A 20,983-nucleotide genomic window follows, 5' to 3' on the forward strand; every position below is an offset into this window, starting at 1 on the left:
AATGTTGTTTATAACAATAATTTTATTTTAGTCGGGTTTGAATTTTTCCTTTTCTTCTTAAAATTATCTTAATATTATTCTTTATCAATAGAATCGATAAAGTTAAAAACAAGTGCCTAGAGCAGAGAAACGATTAAATTTATGTTGAGATTTATGAGTTTTGGAACGAAGGGTACGGAGGAAAGCGAATGTTTCTGCTTTACAGTAGATAAAGTCAGTAGTCAGACTGTAAAATGTTCTTATTCCACGTATCCCTGAAACGCCTAAAATTGTACATCCGTACTTACTACTCGATCAATAATCAATAATGAAATAATTTAATTAAATGCTTCGGTATCAAATGGCGAATTAAGGTATATTGGTACTCGAGGCTAAAAACAAAATTGAGACTCTAATACTATAATAAAAAACAAAACTAAAACAAAATATAATTAATATGAAGAAGTTGATATAATTAAAAGCTGTATTTATTTTATACAAAAAGGGATTAATTTAAATAATAGTTTTTCTGAAATTTTGTTTGCAAGATTGTTAAGAATCTTTTCACAGCTCAAATTTTCAACTATGTCAACAAGAAATACATCTTTCGCCAACTTTGACTCTCCTTTCAGGGACCTTCTCGAAAAACGGACCTCACGTACCTTTAATGCACCATTGTTATTATCAAAAAGCCACATGAATCAATCGACCAACCTAAACCATAAGCAACATAACATGACGTAACTTAATAAACATCAATTAAAAACCGTACACGAAATCAAACAGCTCTAGTCGATAGGAGGAGCTACGTCTAGCGACTGTGAGTAGGAAAGGGCACCGCTTATGACACGTTCGGTACCCTGTAATAACTGTTACGAGGTACGGCCAGTAATACATATAATTTGATCGTAAATACAGAGTTCCAAGGATACACAAAAGGACAGGACCGGAGAAATGCTTGAAATACGTTGAATTTAAGGTGCCACGATGAATTGGTCACGATCGAGCGGACGTGCGAAAGACATCGCGTGCAAAATATTGTCACCCAACGAATTCGTATCTCCGACGCGAGGCTCCACCTCGACATGTGCCAGTGTCTTTTGGCATATGCGCTGACCCGACATTGTTACGCCACGCCGTCAAAAACTGGGCTTACAGGTGCGTTTATTCACGGACAATTACCGAACTGTCTGACGGCGACACATGTCACACCTAATCGTCTCGTGCTCCGACGGAAACGAACTAGGGGGTCAAAGGAACTGTCTATCCACAGAATCTATTCTTTCCTTACATGGGACATTACCGAGGCGTTGATTTTATTTTCATTTTAATATGTTATTAAGCACAAAATTCTAAGAGATACTTATTTTTTTGTGAGTGCCTAATCTCAGTTTTTAAGGGTCGAAGCAACCCCTTCAAGTTCGAAAATCATCGTTTCATTGATGTGTCGTTTTAGAGACTATAAGATAGACTATCACTAAAGTGGTATATATAGTTTATCTTCTAATCCATATTCTTCCTAGAATATAATAGGCCAACATACTGTACATAATTGATAAGATTGCATCTGGAAAAATGTGGATTCACATAGTTACAGTAGATGGAACGCCTGATTTCACACGTACTTTCAAATGTAGCCTATTATTGGCCAATCTAATCGTAACTACTAATTGAATCGAGGTATCTCCTACATACGGAAAATTATTACTATGTCAAAGTGTATGTCGGATGCAACCTTACCACCTCTGCACAGCACACAAAACAATTTCGTAAAAATCTTACGAATTATAATTGCAAATGCTCGTTAAGGTAAATATCCCTATAGTTCAATACTAACTCCAATTTTATTTAATTTTAAGCATGAATTTGAATCTATATAATAAAAGAATAATGTAAAATAATCATAAAATACTACATTCTGCTATGGAAACACAATTCAAGTATCGGGATATGTACTTTTAAGTTGTCCACTTACTGGGACACTTGACATCTTAAACATACAGGTATTGAGACAGTCACCTTAACATGTGGGGAGAAACAACTGACAAATCGGTCGATTAACACTACGCTTACAGTATGTGTTTTCTGATGAACTGATGTTCTAACGAGTATGTCCGAACTATTTATTGTATGAGGTAGGCAAATTCAGACATATTCCTCAGAACATCAGTTCGTCAGAAAACGCATCTGCTGTAACCACAGCCTAAGAACCAATGCACACGAGCGATATTTTGACGCAGGATTTCGTTGCGATCATATGTTTTTTTTCGTTTTCCCATTTACAAATAATGAAATCAAATACATAATCGTAATGCGATTGTGCGTCAGAATATCGCTCGTATGCATTAGGCCTAAGGCCCGCTGCAGACGAGCGTCTTTTTGTCACCGTGTCAATTTGTCAGAGCGCGCTGCAGCAACAAGGATAATTCCCAATTTTCAATTGTGGAGAACAAGAAAAGATATATGACCGCGACAACTTGGCGGCATGTTTGCGGCAAATTGTAGGGGCAAATTCACGCAAAACGGCGGAATAAGATCTGCATTTCTTTGAAAATAGGGAAACGTGCCGCCAAGTTGGCGCCTTTCTATTTCTTTCCTTATTTGTTGCTCTATCGCGCTGTGACAAATCGCCACAGCGACACAAAAACGCTCGTCTGCAGTGGGCCTAAATCTGCCACAGTTTTCGTTGCGACATCAGTTGCTCTGCGTTGTTAGACGGAATTGTAGAAGTGGAACAAAATAATGAGAAGAAATGTGACGTTTTCTCTACAGACTTGATCCATGACGGATCAAAACCACGGTAAAGTCGCTTCATGTATGTTCTTAATTTGTTTGTAAGGTATTTGATATTTATAGAGGCAAAATAGAACTTCGAAGGACTCGTTAAAATTGAGATTGGGAGCTTATAAAAAAAAGCGTGTCTCTTAAATTTTTGTGCTTAATAAGATATTAGAAATAGAAAAATATCGCCGTCAGCAAGTCATGTGATGGCGTTTTGAATTTGTAGAATTCTATGTGAGCAACATGTACTCTAAATGGACATACCATGAATAAATCTATAAGCATGAGTACAAATGTTTTGGTAATGAGACTATTTTTAACATATTTAATTCAGTATGTCAATTTCTAGGACCACTTGAAACCAATTAAAGTATTATAACATTAGACACTAATTGTAAGTAGATTTGGTGAACTTTATATTAAGCAAATTTATGATATATTATATTACGAAAATGTCTGCTTTTAATGTATGCAAAAGAATAAACTAAAAAATGTGCATTTTATATTTTAGACAAAATTATATGGTCTGTTTCAAAAAGAAAACATTTACTATTATGATATCTGCTCAGAATCTTTGCATATTATTTTAAATACTCATACAAATTAAAATTTTAAGATTTTGTACGCTTCTTGTAGTGAGTCTCTTAAAAATAGAATCAAAATATCATTCTTACCTGTGTACTGGTTCTTTTGGTCTTTTGTCCGTACAATGCAATTCCAATTTCAGACTTTCAGATCAAAATCTTCGAAAATGGTTCTGGCAGATGCTCATATAGGAATTCTCAACACTCTTCCAGTTCTTAAGGCTCCTATCCCAGCGATGGTTGCCATCTTGATTTGTGTAAAAGAAACTAAACCATTGAAATAAAATATTAGATATATGTTTTAATTACGTTCATATTGCTATAAAACTATTTATGTCATAAATCTAATTGACAAATATTTATCTATTAACGTTTAGACATTTGTAGTATAATATTATTGTCGTGTTAAATTATTGAATTGATTATGAAACTGTGATAAAACAGGATGTTAATTGAGAGATTTTATCCTCAATATTTAAGGTAATAAAAATTTTAACAAGCAGTTAAGTATGCTTACTTCTTTAAATATATTGATGCAAAGATAAACAGAAAAAGAGCGAACAAATTTTTTATTTATGAAGCATCTAATATGATATCAAATGAAGCTTATGCATGTATGTGGATGTTTGCGTTATCAATTTTATGGATATGAATTTTATTTTTCATCAACCATGTTTATAAATACTTGATATTAGTTCAAGTCTTTCCATAATTTGTAACTGTCTCTTACTTAATAAGAACTGATTAATGATCTAAATTAAAATTAATCTCTTAGAATCAATGAACTATCAAAATATTTCAACTTATCATTAAATAATAATTTTCTACAAAAAATTTTTCTTACTTTCATCACAAATAAATTTTTCAAATAAGTCTACTTGGTTTTTCAATAGAATTTGTGTAATAAAATTTCTTAAAAATGCAATATTATACATGCACTCTTTAATGCTTTAATTTCACGCAAATTAAATTTCTATTTCATCTACCACAGGAAAAGTTTTCCTGTTTCTACCACTTTTATGAATTAAAATGCAAAATACATTCTTTGTGACATCTACTAACTAAACCTACTCCTCCTTTTTAAAATATTCTATGTTCCCAATATTTCTTTCAATGTTTCCATTCCAATAATTAATGTGGCTCTTGAGTATTTGTTATATGCGAAATATGGCTCCTATGATCAAGTCTGGCCACGTATTCAAACTTTTCATTCTTTACAAACGTTACTTTTGCTCAGTTAATTCGCTAAAACTAAAAAATGTATAAATAAACATTATTTTTACGAATGCCTGTATACTTTTGCAACAGCTTTTAACTTTGGTATACCGTTTTAAGACGATTCCAGAAGCGGCTTTTTATAAATCCATCTATAATCAACCGTATTTACCAAATACTACCCCAATATTAATACCAAAAGAACATATGTGTTTTTAAAAAAATGACCAATTTTTACAAACACGATCAGCGTTCAAATTAACATCAATCTGTGCCCACAGAGCAAAATCTCCTACATCACATTTTCAAAATATTCGAATTTAGGTCTCAATTGAGATTTGGAATATAAAATTTGCATTTGCAGAAAGAAGAAAGGGCATTAAAAGAATTTCCCCACTCAAACATAAGAGTTTAAGATAACACAAGTCCCTAAGACACTATACTGGAGTTAAAAACTTTACTTTCCAAAAACAAAAACATACGACCTAAGTCTTAGTTCATTTTGTCTTACAAGCACAGACATGTTGCCAACTCCGTTAATTTTTCAAGCAGACTAAATATAATTGCCAGACCATTGAAATATGACAGTGTCTATACTCTGCATTCGAACACTTAAAAAACTTACATTCCCTAAAATCGTCTGAAACCTCTTCTCCGCGCTTCACTGGACGCTCACCTCGTGCCGATGACCGTTTAATCAACGCGTATCAGGCTGACCTCGCGGAAATTGCGGCAATCGCGGAGCAACACGAACGGAGGCGATCGTACGCGTGAAATCGAACCGTAGGTGCTTTATCGCGCGAACTGCGACGTCGACGAGTGCACAGGGTGTACGGCATGATCTATGGGCTCGTAATTTTTGGTCTCTGCTCAAAGGGGGTGGCCGTTGATCGGCTTCGCTGGGGAACACGCCCAACGGTGATATCGCGCGCGCACAGGGGGTAGTTCAGGTCCACAGACGATTGGCTGACAGGCGGGGCGACCCTGTCGAAGCTAGGCGCTCGGGGTGGTTGTGTGGCCGCTAGTTGGGGTGAAACGAACGCAACCACCCACGGCTGCTCGAGGGAAGCTCCACCGCCGGAAGCGCGGAAAGTCAATCGCTCTAATCGACGGGAGTGTTCGACAGCGCGGAGGATTTGGGATCGAAGTGGCCGCGAGGGTGCTCCATCAGCCACTTCGTCGCTTGGTCGCGGATTATTTCAGAATTTCATGGGGCGGATGAAGCGTGTTCGACTGTAGACGTAGGTGGAAACATTGAGGGAATGGAGATATTTGAATTTTTTAAAATATTCACATCTTTTGCTTCTGTTTTCTTTTGTATTTTTGTTTGTATTTCATGATAGATTATGTTGTTTTTTGGGAAACTGTATCTCTACTGTATAAGTAGGTACTGAGGTATTTATCCATATTTCTGTGCTTGTACCTAATTCTGTGCCTTTGGATTAAAATCATTTATACAAACAGAACTTTTGTACATAAACTTAGGAATTATTTTTTTTATTCGAGTTTACTTATTAACATGTAAGATTAAAACGTAGGATTACACTTTCAATAGAAGTTGTTTTTTAAAAATGATTTCAATCCTAAGGCACAGAAATATGGAGAAGTACGTACCCTATAACATTGCATCGCATGAGATTGAACTTGACTTCATATACGCTTTTATATAACGAAAAAAATATATAATATTGTATTTAGAAATTCAGAGGTCATCTGTGATGCTTGAAAGATATTGGACATATAAAAAATTGGTATAAGCTACATAGTGATATAGTTGGAAAAAATAGTAAAACTATCTTCTTTCATTTTCTTCGAGTATTTAAATTTGTTCTTTTTAATGCCTAATCCATTTATTTATTTCATTTATTAATTTGTTCATTTTATTTGAATGATTAATTCATTTTTTATTTGATTAGTTTACTAATGTAATCAAATATATATGTAAGTATCTATAATAGCTAATTGCTAGGAATAGGAATTAATCTTTTATTCATTTATTTACACCTTAATTAGCAAAATATAATTTCTTTAGCTTCAGAATTGTTATTCAATCAAGCTAAAAATAATTGTACATAGTTTGATTAAAAATGAAGTATGAACTAATAACTATGAATGTTAAAGAAAAATATCTAAAAAACATCTATCTTTTCGAGGAGATATAAGTGTACTATAAATTAATTTTAATACTGACAATCAGAACGAAGGAGCCACGGTAAATAACTAAATAATAAAGCAGTCATGGTATTTTATTCTTTTCATATTAATAATAAAAACATTGATTTACGAAAAAAATGTCTTAAAACACAGGAAATGAATATGAACCTACATATCTATAACATTTTTTTCTAACTCAGTTTATTAATATTCTGTTACAGAAATTGATTGATGGAGTGAGATGTAAATTAACCCTAATTACAGAAGCGTTAGCAATCGTAAATGAATTTTAAACAAATTTCTTTTTCAAGGTAGATTTCCAATTCGTACAGTTTTCAGAAAGACGACAGCGGTGAAATGTTAGTGAGCAACACCTGTGTATTTCACACGGTACAGACTGTGACATTACCGTTACGAGAGATAGTCGTAATAACCAGTACTGTCAATGAATATTTTATTTATTATCATTCGAAAATCAATGATCGTCATCTCTTGCGCAGGTGGTATACCATTGATCCCTAATTTGTCTCGCTGACGTCAGGTACTACAAACTATCCTAGTACTGTGAAATAAAATATTAGCAAATGGCTGAGAAAAAGATATAATGAGGAAGAAAAAGAAATAATTCGAAAACATTAAAGAAAGATTAAATGGTTAAAATATAAATTCAAATGTAATACAATTTTACTGTATTTTAGAATTCAAGTTTATAGACAAACACAGTTTATTCATACAATTTGAGAGTACTGTATCAAACAATATTTTTATAAGTCACATAAAACATTTTAGTAGAGAATTATAAACCTACTTTTTTATTTTCTATACCTATAAACCAGTACAACCAATAAAAATGATGGAACTTGAAATTATTTGTAAAAATTATTTGAAGGATACATATTAACATAGTATAGATATATATGTATATCTGTTGCAATTGAAAATTTTAAATATATTTCTCTTAATTTATTCAATTAATTATCTTAATAATTAATTGGTTGATATACAGTAGATTCTACAGATGCTAATGATCCAGTCAATATTAAATTAGCATACACTACAAACGATACAAAATTTGATATCTTGTTATGAATTTATTTTTCTAAGCATGACGATAAAAAGGTTTTTACAAAAAATGAATATATCCGCTTAAAAACGGCGTCATTCTTCACATTCTTTATTTATTCAGTTCCCATGCATTTTAATAATTTAAACTCTTTCATTTAGACAATCAGGAACATAAAAAATATGGCAAGTTACAATTCGTTCAATAAAGAATCATTAACAACATATGGTATAATCAAAGTTATTGTCTAATTGAAACGTTGTTCGTGGTAGGGTGAACTCAACAAAACAGTATTTCGAGAAAAACGCTTTTTATTTATTTTCTATAAGAGTCAATAAAAATAATAAATATTTTTGAAATTATCGAGTTCGCTCTCACCACACTCAACGCCTCAACTTCGTTTGAAAAAATTCAAATATCTTAGTACAATATGCATCAATAAGCTTTTGTTTCCATACTTGCTCCTGTTATTGTTAGAAACCTATTCATCATACGCATAGCCAAAAAATATTCTAAAATTAAGTTAGATCCTAAAACGTAAAAAGAGTATAAGTAAAGAGTGGCAACACAGTACACAACTCGAAGAAAATAGTAAGTAAGTAGGTTGGAAAAATTAATTTCAACCGCTTCGTCGTGATTCCCTTGGGGAAAAGCAAGCAGTCTGCACTTGATAGGTCGAAGGATCCGCAGATTCTGAGGCACCTACTCGACGTGGCAGGAGCAGAAAATCGCGTTGAAGTGGTAACGCTCGGGCTAATGGCTCGGAGACGATATTTTGTTAAACAAGGAAACCTTTTATCCCTCACACCACTTCTTAGTCGAGCGCTCGAGGACAGGGACGGCTCCGTTTCAAAAGAACTCGGCTTTCGTTCACCCTCCGCATTCCCCATATACTTTATTGTGAGTAGAAAGTAGATCTTACAAAACACATCTAAAAATCTTAATCTGTTTTCTTTTCCAAAAAATGTTAGTCAATGGCGAACATTTTTATTTCTACAGTACAGGGCTATATAATCTTCATCTTTTGAATTTGGAACAGTTCATTCAGTATAACAAAAATCATAATGAAATAAGATAAAATTGAATATTATTCTGATGTTTATTTAAAGTATAATTAATAGTATAAAATATGGGTACAGCTAGCATTATCTTGATATTTTTTTTAAAGCTAAGGCGTATATATGGAAAAATTTTCATTGACATTTTATAGAATATTATATATAGATGATAAAAATATATATAGATTAAGAACGACAGTAAGATACTCCGTGAAGATGTTTTGGAAATATGTCGAATTTATCTGTCATCTTTTGAATTTAGAACACTTCATTCAGTATAACAAGAATTATAATGAAATAAAATAAAATTGAATATTATTCTGATGTTTATTTAAAGTATAATTAATAGTATAAAATATGGGTACAGGTAGCATTATCTTGATATCTTTTTTAAAGCTAAGGTGCATAGATGGACAAATTTTCATTGACATTTTATAGAACATTATATATAGATAATAAAAATATATATAGATTAAGAACGACAGTAAATTGCTCCGTGAAGATGTTTTGGAAATATGTCGAAAATTATCACCGCCCATTTAATCCTCTGGTGTCGAAGGTTCAACCGAGATGAAGAGGATCGCGTTAAAAGCGGCCCTGTACCATCACTCTGGTTTTCTTGTCACCAGAAAAGAACGAGCGGGAAGTGTGAATCGGCGACCGCTGCGACAAGATAGCATCTGCCCTTTCTCACGGTACGCCCACGCATATAACGCCATTCCAGCGAATTCCTTCGATCCCTCTTGCTCCTGAATCGTTTCTCACTTTCAACGCCTCCAAGATGCGAATCGATTGTTGCTCATGCAGCCGTCCGCAATTCTGTGGAGCTTCTTTCGTCGTGGGTGTCGATTGACAAGTTAATTCACATTCTTTTGTTGAGAAAAGGTGAATAAAATATAAGACAGGTAAATAATCTGTAAGATTAATGATTATTAGTAGAGTTTCTTGTATATTCTGCATTAAAAAAATATTTTAAATTCATATGGCAATTTCGTAAGAAAATCTTATTTCACATATTCGCTTTATTTTTCCATAAAAACTCATATCTACTGTCTCAAAATCGTATTAATTACAATTCAATTATAATAAAGATCGTTATTACAGTATGATTATTGAATAATATGAAATAAATACATAAACTCATTTAATAATAGTTCGTAACATATTCGGAGCTAAAAAGAAATAAATTTTCGTGTATTATATGAAATCCGTATCATAACTGTAGAAGCGTAAATGTATATAGAATGAATTTTTTTCATTTCTTTATTTGTAGTGATAGAAAAGCAACTATACAATATACAAGAAATAATTAACCATAAAATGGAGCTATTAGAAGTAAAAAGTAAATGTGGTTCCGGCCGGGATCGAACTGGCGACCTTCTGCGTGTAAAGCAGACGTGATAACCGCTACACCACGGAACCCGCTGGTAACTTTTCTTTACAAATTATATTTCCTGAAATAATATTTACTTTTTGTTAACATGTATTATTTAGTTAATTTTAAGTAATAAATTAAAATATAACAGTTGATTTAATTTCTGTTTCAAATATAAAATAAACTTAAGCACTTGCATATAGTTAAAAACGTACATTACCAACTTTGATTAGATACTGTGTAACTATACGGTACATAGCAATTTAAGATAACGAAACTTGTTGCAGAACTTTACAGTGTTGTTTTCAAAAAAATTGTCAATAATTGCGTATATAGAAATTGTTGATATTATTAATAGAATTTCAATTGGAAATAAATAGAGCATTCGTGAAAAATAAATCTTACATAGTAAATGACTGCATCGGTCGTTTTTATCATTTCAATAGCTCTAGTAGAATAGATATTATTTACAATTTACTGACATATTTAAAAGTACAAGTGTTTAAGTACTATTTTATTTATAATATGAATAACATGTAAGTTCTTGTAATTACGTGTTAGTAAAGCGTAAGTACTTAATAAATGAAAGTCCTGGTTATAAATTTAAACAATATCGATTTCATCAATGCATTTTATTTATAAACATATTAAAAAATTCGGCCTGTACAGAATACACATACATCACACGTTAGAGGCAGTGATATTGATTACAATCTTAATCTTATTTTGTATAAATAATAGTATCTACTTTATGTTGCACCTCTTACATTTTACTTAAGTTTTGAATAATATTATTTCTCTAATAGAACAAAATTTAATACTCTCACTATTGTGTGCCTTAACAAAACGATACGTACATAACAATAAATTTAATTCAATTACAACTTACGCACAACTTACTTATTTATCTCAATATCTATTACATATTGCAATAGAAAAAAAAACTAATGGAAGACAGTAAATGTACAGTTGTGTTTCAGTCTTGCCAATGGAAAATTAATGACTTAATTTATTTGAAACAAATAGGGCCACATGTAAAACCGAACGCCTGATGCGGTAAACCATAGTCAATTGGATAGAAATCTTCCAGTGGTAATTGTTCTAATTTCTTGGTCTGAACCAAGAAGACGGTTTCTCCTTTGCTCTTGCGCGCTTTACATCCATCAGTTAAGATTTGTGGCTTAAAAGTGTTATATGAGAATTCGTCTTCGTTTGCGCCGAGCAATCGTACTGAGGAATTGTAATTGTCACTCACAGCATCGTGCCACGCAACGCTATTGATACAAGTGTAAGTGAAGTTCTGATAAGCCTCTTCACTTAACAGACGCAAGAAATTTAATTGTACGACACCAATAGATTCATATGTAATCTGAAAATACAAATATTTAACAATAAAGATTATAATGTTTTAAGGCTTTTTTTATTATTATTATAATTTATTAGTATAATTTACGTGCAATTCAGTTTTGTGAAATTTAGAAAGGTTTTCTTAACTTAGAAAGTTACAGAAGATAAACCAATTGATCAAATGATAAAGAATAGCGACGAAAAAAACATTTTTTGTTTAATGAACATTAGTCATTTAGTCATTAGAATCTTAAAAATTAAAATTTCTAATACTGGATGACTGAATTTTAAATAACAGATTATAAATTATTCATTTATTATAGATTGAATTTTTCTTAACATACTACCGTACGTAAAATCGCTCTAACCAATTATTTTGCAATTTTATAGTAACTAATGAGAATAGAATAAAAAATTATTGCAAAATTAATAGATTACATATCGCCTGATACAATTTCTAAAAAACTATCATTTTCAAATATCTAAATCAAATGTTTAAACTCACTTTAAACCCTCCGCGCAGATTCGAATACCAATCTGTTTTATTGTTTTCCTTCCTCCATGGTATGTTTGGCATTTGGCTCGTATGAATGTCAGGATGTACGCAGGTTTCACCCCCATTCGTCATATTGCAATACACATAGACAGCATCGTCAGCCATTCCTAAGTTTGGATCGATCCAGTACCAGCCTATTTTTCACACAGCTTCATAAGTTGTCATATTGTTAGTATTTACTCAGTGTCTTAGAAGATATTATAAATATTAACCATCGTTAAAACGTGGATGTCCATAAAACAAATCCTTGCAAGTCTTTACAGGATTTTCTCTGCTCCCGATTGGTTTACGTATCCGATCCAGTTCCTGTCTCATGGTGTATATCGAACTGTACATGTCCAAAAATTTGGGTCCCAATTCCTCCTCGATATGTTTATTAGGGTCTGCATTTTCAGAATTTGTATCTTTCTCATCCTGCTCATCTCTGTAAAAATTTATTATAACATAGTACTGCTAGTAAGAATGACGCTTATTAGTATTCATGTTAATAAATACATTGAAACAATCAATAATTATCCTTCATTTGTGAATATTCACTTCACTAAGTGAATAATTTTTCATTATTCATTCAAATAATGCTACTAAATCCTCTCCTAAACACACAATTAAAAAGAATTAAACAGTGGATTTTATAACAATGAGAATAATTTTAATATGTCATCTAATTGTAAATTATTCAAATATACTGTTATTCCTTACAGAAATATATTAAGTCTGGACCTAATTCTCGCTTGTTATTCATTATTTAACTTCAATTATAGTTCACACATCTTTAAAACAATAAATATTTCTTACATTTCCTCTGAAATATCGCGTTTTCTTCTCAATAATTGCTCCCTCGTGAATAACAATTCTGGAGGAATCATTGGTTGCTCTGCTGGTGGACCAGGAGGTCCAGGAGGCCCAGGAAGACCCATTTCGCCTTTTGGTCCATCATTCCCAGCACTTCCTTTAGGTCCAGGTGGACCCTCCATCCCAGGAAGTCCTGGTGGGCCATCATTCCCTTTGGGTCCAGTCAATCCTGGAGGTCCTTGATTTCCTTTGGGCCCTTCGAGTCCCAGAGCTCCTCGTGCCCCTTGTTCTCCTTTTTCACCTTGTTCACCTTTTAACCCAACGTGGCCCAATTCGCCACGATGTCCTTTGAGTCCTCTTTTACCTCTTTCACCCTTAGGGCCTTTTGGTCCAACTGGTCCAACTTTTCCAGGAAGACCAACCGCTCCTGACATTCCAGGTGGACCATTTTCGCCTGCAAGCCCTGGAAGACCTCTTACACCTGGTAAGCCTGGTGGTCCTGGTAGGCCTTCAGGCCCTGTAGGACCTTGAGGCCCTGGCGCTCCGGGTAGACCCGTATTTCCTTTCTCTCCTGGCATGCCTGGACTTCCTTGCACTCCTGCTGGACCTTCTGGGCCCTAAACGATGTATCAATGAATTAAGTAGTAGTTTTACAATATGACTTTCCTCGAAAAAATATTGTCCCTATCGGTAATAGAAAGTATTTTCTTCTAGAAAGCGCAAAATCGTTTAAAAAAATAATTTATCATAAATACTATGTCCTAAATTTTTTACAGTCTTAAACAACTTTCAATCACACAATACACATATTTTTTAATTCTGTACCTGCTTTCCTGGTGCACCAGGCAACCCCTCTTTTCCTGGAGGACCAATTTCTCCTGGTGATCCTGGATCACCAGGTTTGCCGTCGTCGCCATCTTTCCCGGGGTCTCCTTTTGGGCCTACTGAGCCCGGTTCTCCAGGAGGTCCAGGGAAACCTGGTGGTCCTACATTGCCTTTGGGTCCTTCTGGACCACTTATTCCACGGCTACCAGGTGGTCCTGCTGGTCCACTTTTACCTTCTTCGCCTTTTGGACCTGGAAGTCCTCTTTCACCCTGCAACATATAGGTATGTTATAACATGGATTAATTATCTATTATTTTGTAAAATTCATAAATTCTTTTACAGGTTTTCCTTCAGGTCCAGCTGCACCCGGAAGTCCTGGCATTCCACTCTCTCCCTTTTCTCCTTGACGGCCTTCTGGTCCTGGAGAACCTTGCAAACCTTCAGAGCCCTTAGGTCCTCTTGGGCCTTGTTCTCCTGGGCTTCCTGCTGGTCCCACAGGACCAACTGCACCTGTATCTCCAACTTCTCCTTTTATCCCAGGCGATCCAGGTAACCCTTGTGATCCTACAGGACCAGGAGGACCTGGCGAGCCAACAGGACCATCTTCGCCTTTAGGACCTTGTCGTCCAATTTCACCAGGTGGACCTTTTTCACCAGGTAGACCAATTGCACCTGGTTCACCTCGAAGTCCTTGAATGCCAGGTGACCCAGAAGGACCCTGTAAAAAGTAAAAGTAATCTATAAATATAAAACACTCTTTATTTTACTAAAATATAATTTTACTTAATTTCTACACACAGTTTCTCCCCGAAATCCTTTAAACCCTTTCTCTCCAGGTGGTCCAATATCTCCCTTATCGCCATCTTCCCCTGGAACTCCAACAGGACCTGGAGGTCCTGGCAGTCCTCGTTGTCCTGGTAAGCCATCTCGTCCGACAGGTCCTGCTGGTCCAGGTTCCCCCTAGTAGATCAAGATATACTGTAAATATATTTTTATGCTCATTCAGTTCGTTTCGCTCCATACATAATTACCATATCACCCTTTAGACCAACTGGTCCTGGTGGTCCTTTCGGTCCTTGACTTCCTGGAGGCCCAATTTCACCGTCCTTTCCGGATTCCCCTTGAGCTCCTTTATCACCCGGTGGACCTTGAGGTCCCATCTGTCCTATTTCTCCTTTTGATCCTGGCATTCCCTTTATTGAAAAAACAAAATGATATTTTCAAATATAATCTAACTATAACTGTATATAAAAAATTAACAAACCGGTAGGCCACTCAATCCTCGTTCTCCAGGAAACCCTGGCAAACCACCTGGACCAGGTGGACCATCCTTTCCTGGTAAACCAGGAGGTCCAGGTGCTCCTTCTTTTCCTTGCTCACCGGGAGGGCCTGTTTCTCCAGAAAGTCCAGGACTTCCTGGACTCCCAGGTTCGCCGGGTTGGCCAGGTTCACCAGCTGGACCCTGTGGGCCTATGACACCAGGAGATCCTGGTGGCCCTGGTGGTCCTGAATCGCCAGCAGGTCCACGTTCTCCAGGTGGACCAGGTATTCCATCTTTTCCATCGAGACCGGCTTGTCCTGGAGGCCCTACAAACCCACGGGGACCTTCTACACCGGGAGGTCCTAGTTCTCCTTGTAATCCTGGAGGCCCAGGCTGTCCAGTATCGCCCTTTGGGCCAGGTAATCCTTCTGCACCACGTCTTCCACGAGCACCTCTGAAACCCTTTGCACAAAATCATCTAATATGTATCAGCAGGTACTAATCCAACTACTCTGATTTTTATTTCATATTTCTTTGCTTACTCTAGGCCCTGGTTCACCACGTTCTCCTTGTGCTCCGTTATTTCCCTAAAATAAAAAAGTTATATACTTCACAGGATTATTCTAATAGAAAATCATTTTTTAGATAAACTTTTAATTAGTACCCTTTCTCCTTTATCACCACCAGGACCTTGTCTTCCTGTCTGACCTTTGTCACCTTTTTCACCAGGTCCTCCAGGATATCCAATGAAACCCGGTGGCCCAATTTTACCCTTTCCACCAGGAGAACCAGCAGGCCCGGTTTCACCTCGTGGACCTTCAAACCCTTTTGGTCCCTCTAGACCTTCCAAACCAGGAATTCCTTGCGGTCCTGTTAGTCCAGGTTCTCCCTTAGCACCTGCATCGCCTTTGTCTCCTTCTAGGCCTCTTTCTCCCTTCTCGCCGCGTTCTCCAGGTGATCCGCGCTTGCCTTCATCACCTTTCACACCACGAACTCCTGGGAAACCGATTGGCCCCTGTGGTCCCTGTGGCCCTTGTTCGCCTTTCATTCCAGGTACTCCTGGATTTCCAGGATGACCAGGCGATCCATCCGCTCCTGGAAGACCTGGAATTCCAGGCTTGCCTTGTGGTCCCTAATGGTATTATTTATCAGCTATTTTTGTAGAAACATTATTTTATTAAATAAGATTTATATGGGAAAAATAGTTGAAACTTACAACTAACCCAGTGGGACCCAAAAGACCCTGAGGCCCAGGTGGTCCGACAGGCCCCACTGGCCCTGGCGGTCCTGGTGAACCTGAAGCACCTGTTGGACCAGTGTTGCCTTTTACTCCAGGTGGTCCTTCACTTCCAGGAATACCAGGGTTTCCAGGCAATCCAGGAAACCCTCGAGGTCCTATGAATCCTCTGGGGCCCTAAAATGTTTTCTAACGTTATATAGCTTTATCGCTATTTATAAGTATTACATTTGTATTTAGTATTATATCTGTTACCATTTCCCCAGGTAAACCTGGTAAACCTGGAGGACCATCGTCTCCTTGCATCCCTTCGTGCCCCGGTAAACCTGGTTCTCCAGTGGCTCCTGGAGCACCTCTTTCTCCCTTGTCACCCGGAAGTCCTGGCAAACCAGGTATACCTTGTTCTCCTTTCATTCCAGGTAATCCACTCATACCTCTTTCACCATCTCTTCCAGGTCGACCTCGTCTACCTTCTCTGCCAGTGTTTCCAGGAATTCCTAAATTAGTTAATGAAATTTACCTTTAGTTTTACTTAAGCAAACTCGACATTAGAATTTTAAATAGTTTCCATCTTTTAATAAAAACATATTTCGTAAAACTGACCCCGTTCACCACGAGGTCCAGGTTCGCCAACTTCACCAGGTTCTCCTTTCTGACCCTGAGGCCCAGGTGGTCCCTCTGGACCTGGGATACCCGTCAGGCCCATGGGTCCTTCGGCACCTCTCATAGCCATCATATGTTGTGACAACATTTGTCTCAGCATGTCTGCCTGACTGTCTGGCCCTTTTTCATTGCCTTGTGAATTCAACGATGGTATTATGAAAACGTTACCTGGTGCACCAGGAGAGCCTTGCAAACCACCCAACCCATCCCTCCCTGGTTCTCCCTTTTTGCCAGGTGGTCCTGGTACACCTGGTGGTCCTGGAAAACCACGGGGTCCTGGTGGACCTCTAGTATTATAGTAACTAGAACCATAATATGATCCTTCGGCAGACTCTGCGTACTTTAAAGTTTCTTGATTTCCACCGTTAGATGTTTCCGGGGTAACTGCTTCATTCTGCTTTACTTCAATTGCACTAATGTCACTGAAAACCTATACAAATTTATTGTATATTTTAATTTATTGTAGATACTTTCTAAGTGGATTAAAGAAGTATAACTTATATATTACCTTAAACTTAGAAAAGATTCTCAAAATATTTGACTATGAAATAAGAACAACTTACGTTGCTTTGATTTTGAAAAAACGTTTCCATGGTTGGGTTAGTCATATATGTCGCATTTGTAGGTCTATAAACTAAATTGTAGTCTCTATTGCTTTCAACTGATGCTTCCTTATTTCTTTCGTTTTCTTCATCATAGTCCTCTGCTTCTCTTCTGAAAGTTTCGTTTTGTCTACTAGGGAAAGAATTTAATCCAGACGTTGTAAAATGTAATCTGCCATTGTTTCTAGATGAATCTCTATTGCCATAGTTTGTTTCGTAATACGATCTGCTAGGTGGAAAGACTATACCAGGGGAGCTAAGACTAACGCCAGCGTTTATCGAACTCTCGTAATTACTGGGTGATGTGGTGTCATTACTTCGTATATTTGGGTATCCATTTTGACCCAATAGATAACTTGTTTCATGTTTACAATCTGGCGCGAAAATTGTGCAAATTTCGTAAGCTGCGTCTGGAATCAGAGCGATCTTCAACATCTCTAACCCTCCCTGCAAAAATATATTAAACTTGTTGAATCTCTAAACATTAGATTTATTCTTGAATTCCTGAATATTAAATTATTACACGTTATAAATCTGTCGTTACTTTCACGATTTCTCGGAGTTATTATCTTATAGCTCGTCAACAACATATTGCTAAATTATAACGAGTAAAGACCGTACTAATTCATTTCTCTCTCACCAAATACACATTGCCATCGACGAGCTGTTGGCCAATGATTATAATGCCACTGACACTAATTGTTTCGTCGATATTTCTGCGTAACTCCTTGGTAACTTGCTTGGTACAATCAACCATAAGTGTCACAGCGTCACCTTTTATACTGATTCCTAAACGATGCCAGTTTCCATCGGATATATCAACACCAAATGAAATTGGTTTATCGTCCTCATCTGGATTTGTGCTATAGTAAAGGGTGATGTCATTGCCCATTGATAACACCAACTGTTCCTCTCCACTGTCGCTGTAGACGGCAAAAAGTGTGGCAGCCGGGTACCCTGATTTTTTTAATGATATAAGTGACGTTTGCCTATCTGGATGCGTGTTACTTAAGATTAAAACGCGTGTTACTTAGCAGAGCAATCCATGCCTAATATTTTATGTTATGTTATTTTATTGAATGTTGTAAAAATCCTGTGCAGTACTTTTTTGCTATAAATTGTCATCTCTAATAAGATAAAAAAGAGCTATAGATGCATGAGATATTTTCAGTACCTCTTACGTTATAGAAATTCATTGATAATGATGTGTAAGTTTGTAGCAAGTAAGGACTACATAAATTACTCATTATTTGTTATTAATTTGTTCTAGTGTGGAACATTGTTGATTTCAGGATTACAATTAAAAAATAGTTAAAAATAGTTAAATACACTACTATATAATTTTATAATTTTAATGAAAATTAAGGAATAATTCTAAACTTTTAGCTAGTAGTATATATGAAGCAGGAAGTCAATAATTATGGAATATTTAAATCAATTAGAAGTAACCACCAACCGATTTTGGGCTTGGCAACGACCAAAATGGAAAAATCGCGTGGTATCCCATTAGGAAACAAAGTAATCGTATTAATTGTCAGCAATGCACTCTCAGCGATTTCGAACGCGGTTGTGTCAGTCTTATGACAACGATTTTGAGTTACAGTCACCCCAACAGGTTCCTGTTGCATCCCAGTACCGTCCACCAAGTCCACGACGTTCCTCTCTGTAATTGTTAAATACACATCCATATTTTAACGTTGAAATTTGTAATCCTACGATAAGCTCAGAAAAAGATAGCTAATGATACATTAACATTTGAAAAAAGAACATAGTGTCATCAAGAGATTCTTATCGTTTCGAGTTAGAATACAGTATTACAATTACCATCCCTTAATAAAACGATTGCAGCAAAGGTAACATGCTTTTTTCGAAGAAAGAAATCTAGCATATGACTAGCTGATGCAACGAAACAAGCATGATCACACGTTGATGGCACGATGAACAACTGGAAACCCAATAACCCCTGAACCCGAGAGACGTAACTCGTCGCATTACGAGGAACGCTTAAACCAGTTCCATTAAGAAGTCCTCTTTTCCAGAGTGGAACATGCAGTTTTGCATGCTACAGGCAGCGACTCAATTAATGTAATAGAGATCACTTAAAAAGACATCTAGCGGCAAACACTAAGCTTCTATTACATAGTGGCATGCACAGTTTGGAGCAATTGGGTTTTAGCTTGGTCCCATTCTCGAAAACGTACATAGAATCTAAAAAGAAATCCCTTGTATCGACTAATGCTTTATCTAATATCATGCACACAAGTAACTAATAGCGGCATATTGCCAAGAAATAGTCTACTGTCAACGCAGAGGAGTATTTTTCTTAATTCAACATACTACCCTCAGACTCCTATTCATTTATTTCCAATTATACAAAGTTTTCATAGTCTGTAGCTGTACACAAAATAAATAGTGTGTGTATTTAGTTAAGACGAATTTAGACTTTTTCACAGCGGATGTGCATCACAGATAATTCATTCACAGTGAATGCGAAAAATGGAGGCTGGAGTATTTACACCAGTTTCGTTAGGTTTCAAATAAAATCTGAATAATTAGCTGCAGCTATTCACTTGCTCCTGGACACGTTTAGACACCGCCGCTTCACTACTAATGAATCATCCAGGTATTTTATCAAAAGTAGAAACTAGCTCTACTTCGTTCACTGTTCGCCTTGAATATAATGCAGATAAAAACAATCTTTACATTTTTCATTCATGACGCGCATACTAAGTGTAAAATCTAAATTCTCTCAGTAAGACATGTCCACCGAAACGCAAAGAGGATAGTTACAAAGTTGAAGCTCACGCTTCAACGTAAGTGAAAATTTACAGTACCCACCCATGTCTTGCAAAGCAATGTCTGCTGTCGCCAGATGCAACCCCAGCGCAAGGAAGAAGCATAACACCGCTGAAACGGAGTGGATGGTGCGAGGCAGTCGCAGTGTTCTCCATTTCTTTACGTGGTCCCGCCGCATACTACCCTTTCCTCAAATCATGGTTTTCACACGAACCTCTCCCAATATTCTTCACCTCAAGAGGGACGCCAGCAGCGAACCCGCACGATCCGATAGATCTAGCGTGAATCGCGAAACTTATCTGAATGTAATAGCGATCTCAATGCAGTCACCCTCCCCACGCGTGTCCTCTTCATCTGCTTCGATCCCTCCTTTCTAATGCGCCTCTCCCCGCCCTTCTTCCCGGTAAATGCATCGCCTTGCACACATTCCACACATGTGTCTTTTAATGACAATTCCGCGTCCCTTCTATTGACACTGATTCGGATAACACGTGGTGCTCCAAGACACGAGGAATAGGGGACGTTCTTCCAGCAGAAGCACTTTCGTGAGCGTTAGGGCTGCAGAGGCTTTATTCTATCGTGCTTATTTACTAAGTCTGTTCCTGATGGTAAAAATGTGTTAATTTACGACGAGTAAATTTTGTAGAAGCGTCTCGATCAAAATTAAAAGGTCATTTAGGTTTAGAAGGTGGAA

At 36.3% G+C, this 20,983-nt stretch overlaps 1 protein-coding gene and 1 non-coding gene across 2 annotated transcripts; both read right to left on the reverse strand.

The window, feature by feature from the left end:
- Positions 1-10,183: 10,183 nt before the first annotated feature.
- Positions 10,184-10,256, reverse strand: Trnav-uac (transfer RNA valine (anticodon UAC)). The gene has a single exon. It is a non-coding gene; the product is annotated as a tRNA-Val (tRNA).
- An 837-nt stretch (positions 10,257-11,093) lies between these two features.
- On the reverse strand, positions 11,094-20,444 carry LOC143182749 (uncharacterized). Its single transcript, XM_076383946.1, has 19 exons — positions 20,328-20,444; positions 19,318-19,555; positions 18,950-19,156; positions 18,134-18,486; positions 17,455-17,970; positions 16,832-17,321; positions 16,484-16,725; positions 16,208-16,405; positions 15,656-16,123; positions 15,534-15,578; positions 14,995-15,453; positions 14,762-14,923; positions 14,529-14,690; positions 14,071-14,448; positions 13,730-13,999; positions 12,908-13,521; positions 12,325-12,536; positions 12,062-12,246; positions 11,094-11,578 (listed from the first exon to the last, which is right to left on the reverse strand). The coding sequence occupies exons 1-19, from the start codon at positions 20,442-20,444 to the stop codon at positions 11,219-11,221; spliced, it is 5,676 nt and encodes a 1,891-aa protein (XP_076240061.1). The 3' UTR covers positions 11,094-11,218.
- Between the last annotated feature and the right edge of the window lie 539 nt (positions 20,445-20,983).

This window comes from Calliopsis andreniformis, chromosome 1 (assembly GCF_051401765.1).
Source record: "Calliopsis andreniformis isolate RMS-2024a chromosome 1, iyCalAndr_principal, whole genome shotgun sequence".
Classification (NCBI taxonomy): domain Eukaryota; kingdom Metazoa; phylum Arthropoda; class Insecta; order Hymenoptera; family Andrenidae; genus Calliopsis; species Calliopsis andreniformis.

What these genes read in the sequence shown, in the direction of transcription:
- LOC143182749 (XM_076383946.1), bottom strand. Translation starts at nt 20,444, where the DNA reads ATGGAGAACACTGCGACTGCCTCGCACCATCCACTCCGTTTCAGCGGT. An exon ending in TTTTTCAAAATCAAAGCAAC is followed by an intron (nt 17,322 to 17,454) that starts GTAAGTTGTTCT and finishes AAATTTGTATAG; the next exon opens with GTTTTCAGTGACATTAGTGC. An exon ending in CTGGACCTGAAGGAAAACCT is followed by an intron (nt 14,000 to 14,070) that starts GTAAAAGAATTT and finishes TATATGTTGCAG; the next exon opens with GGTGAAAGAGGACTTCCAGG.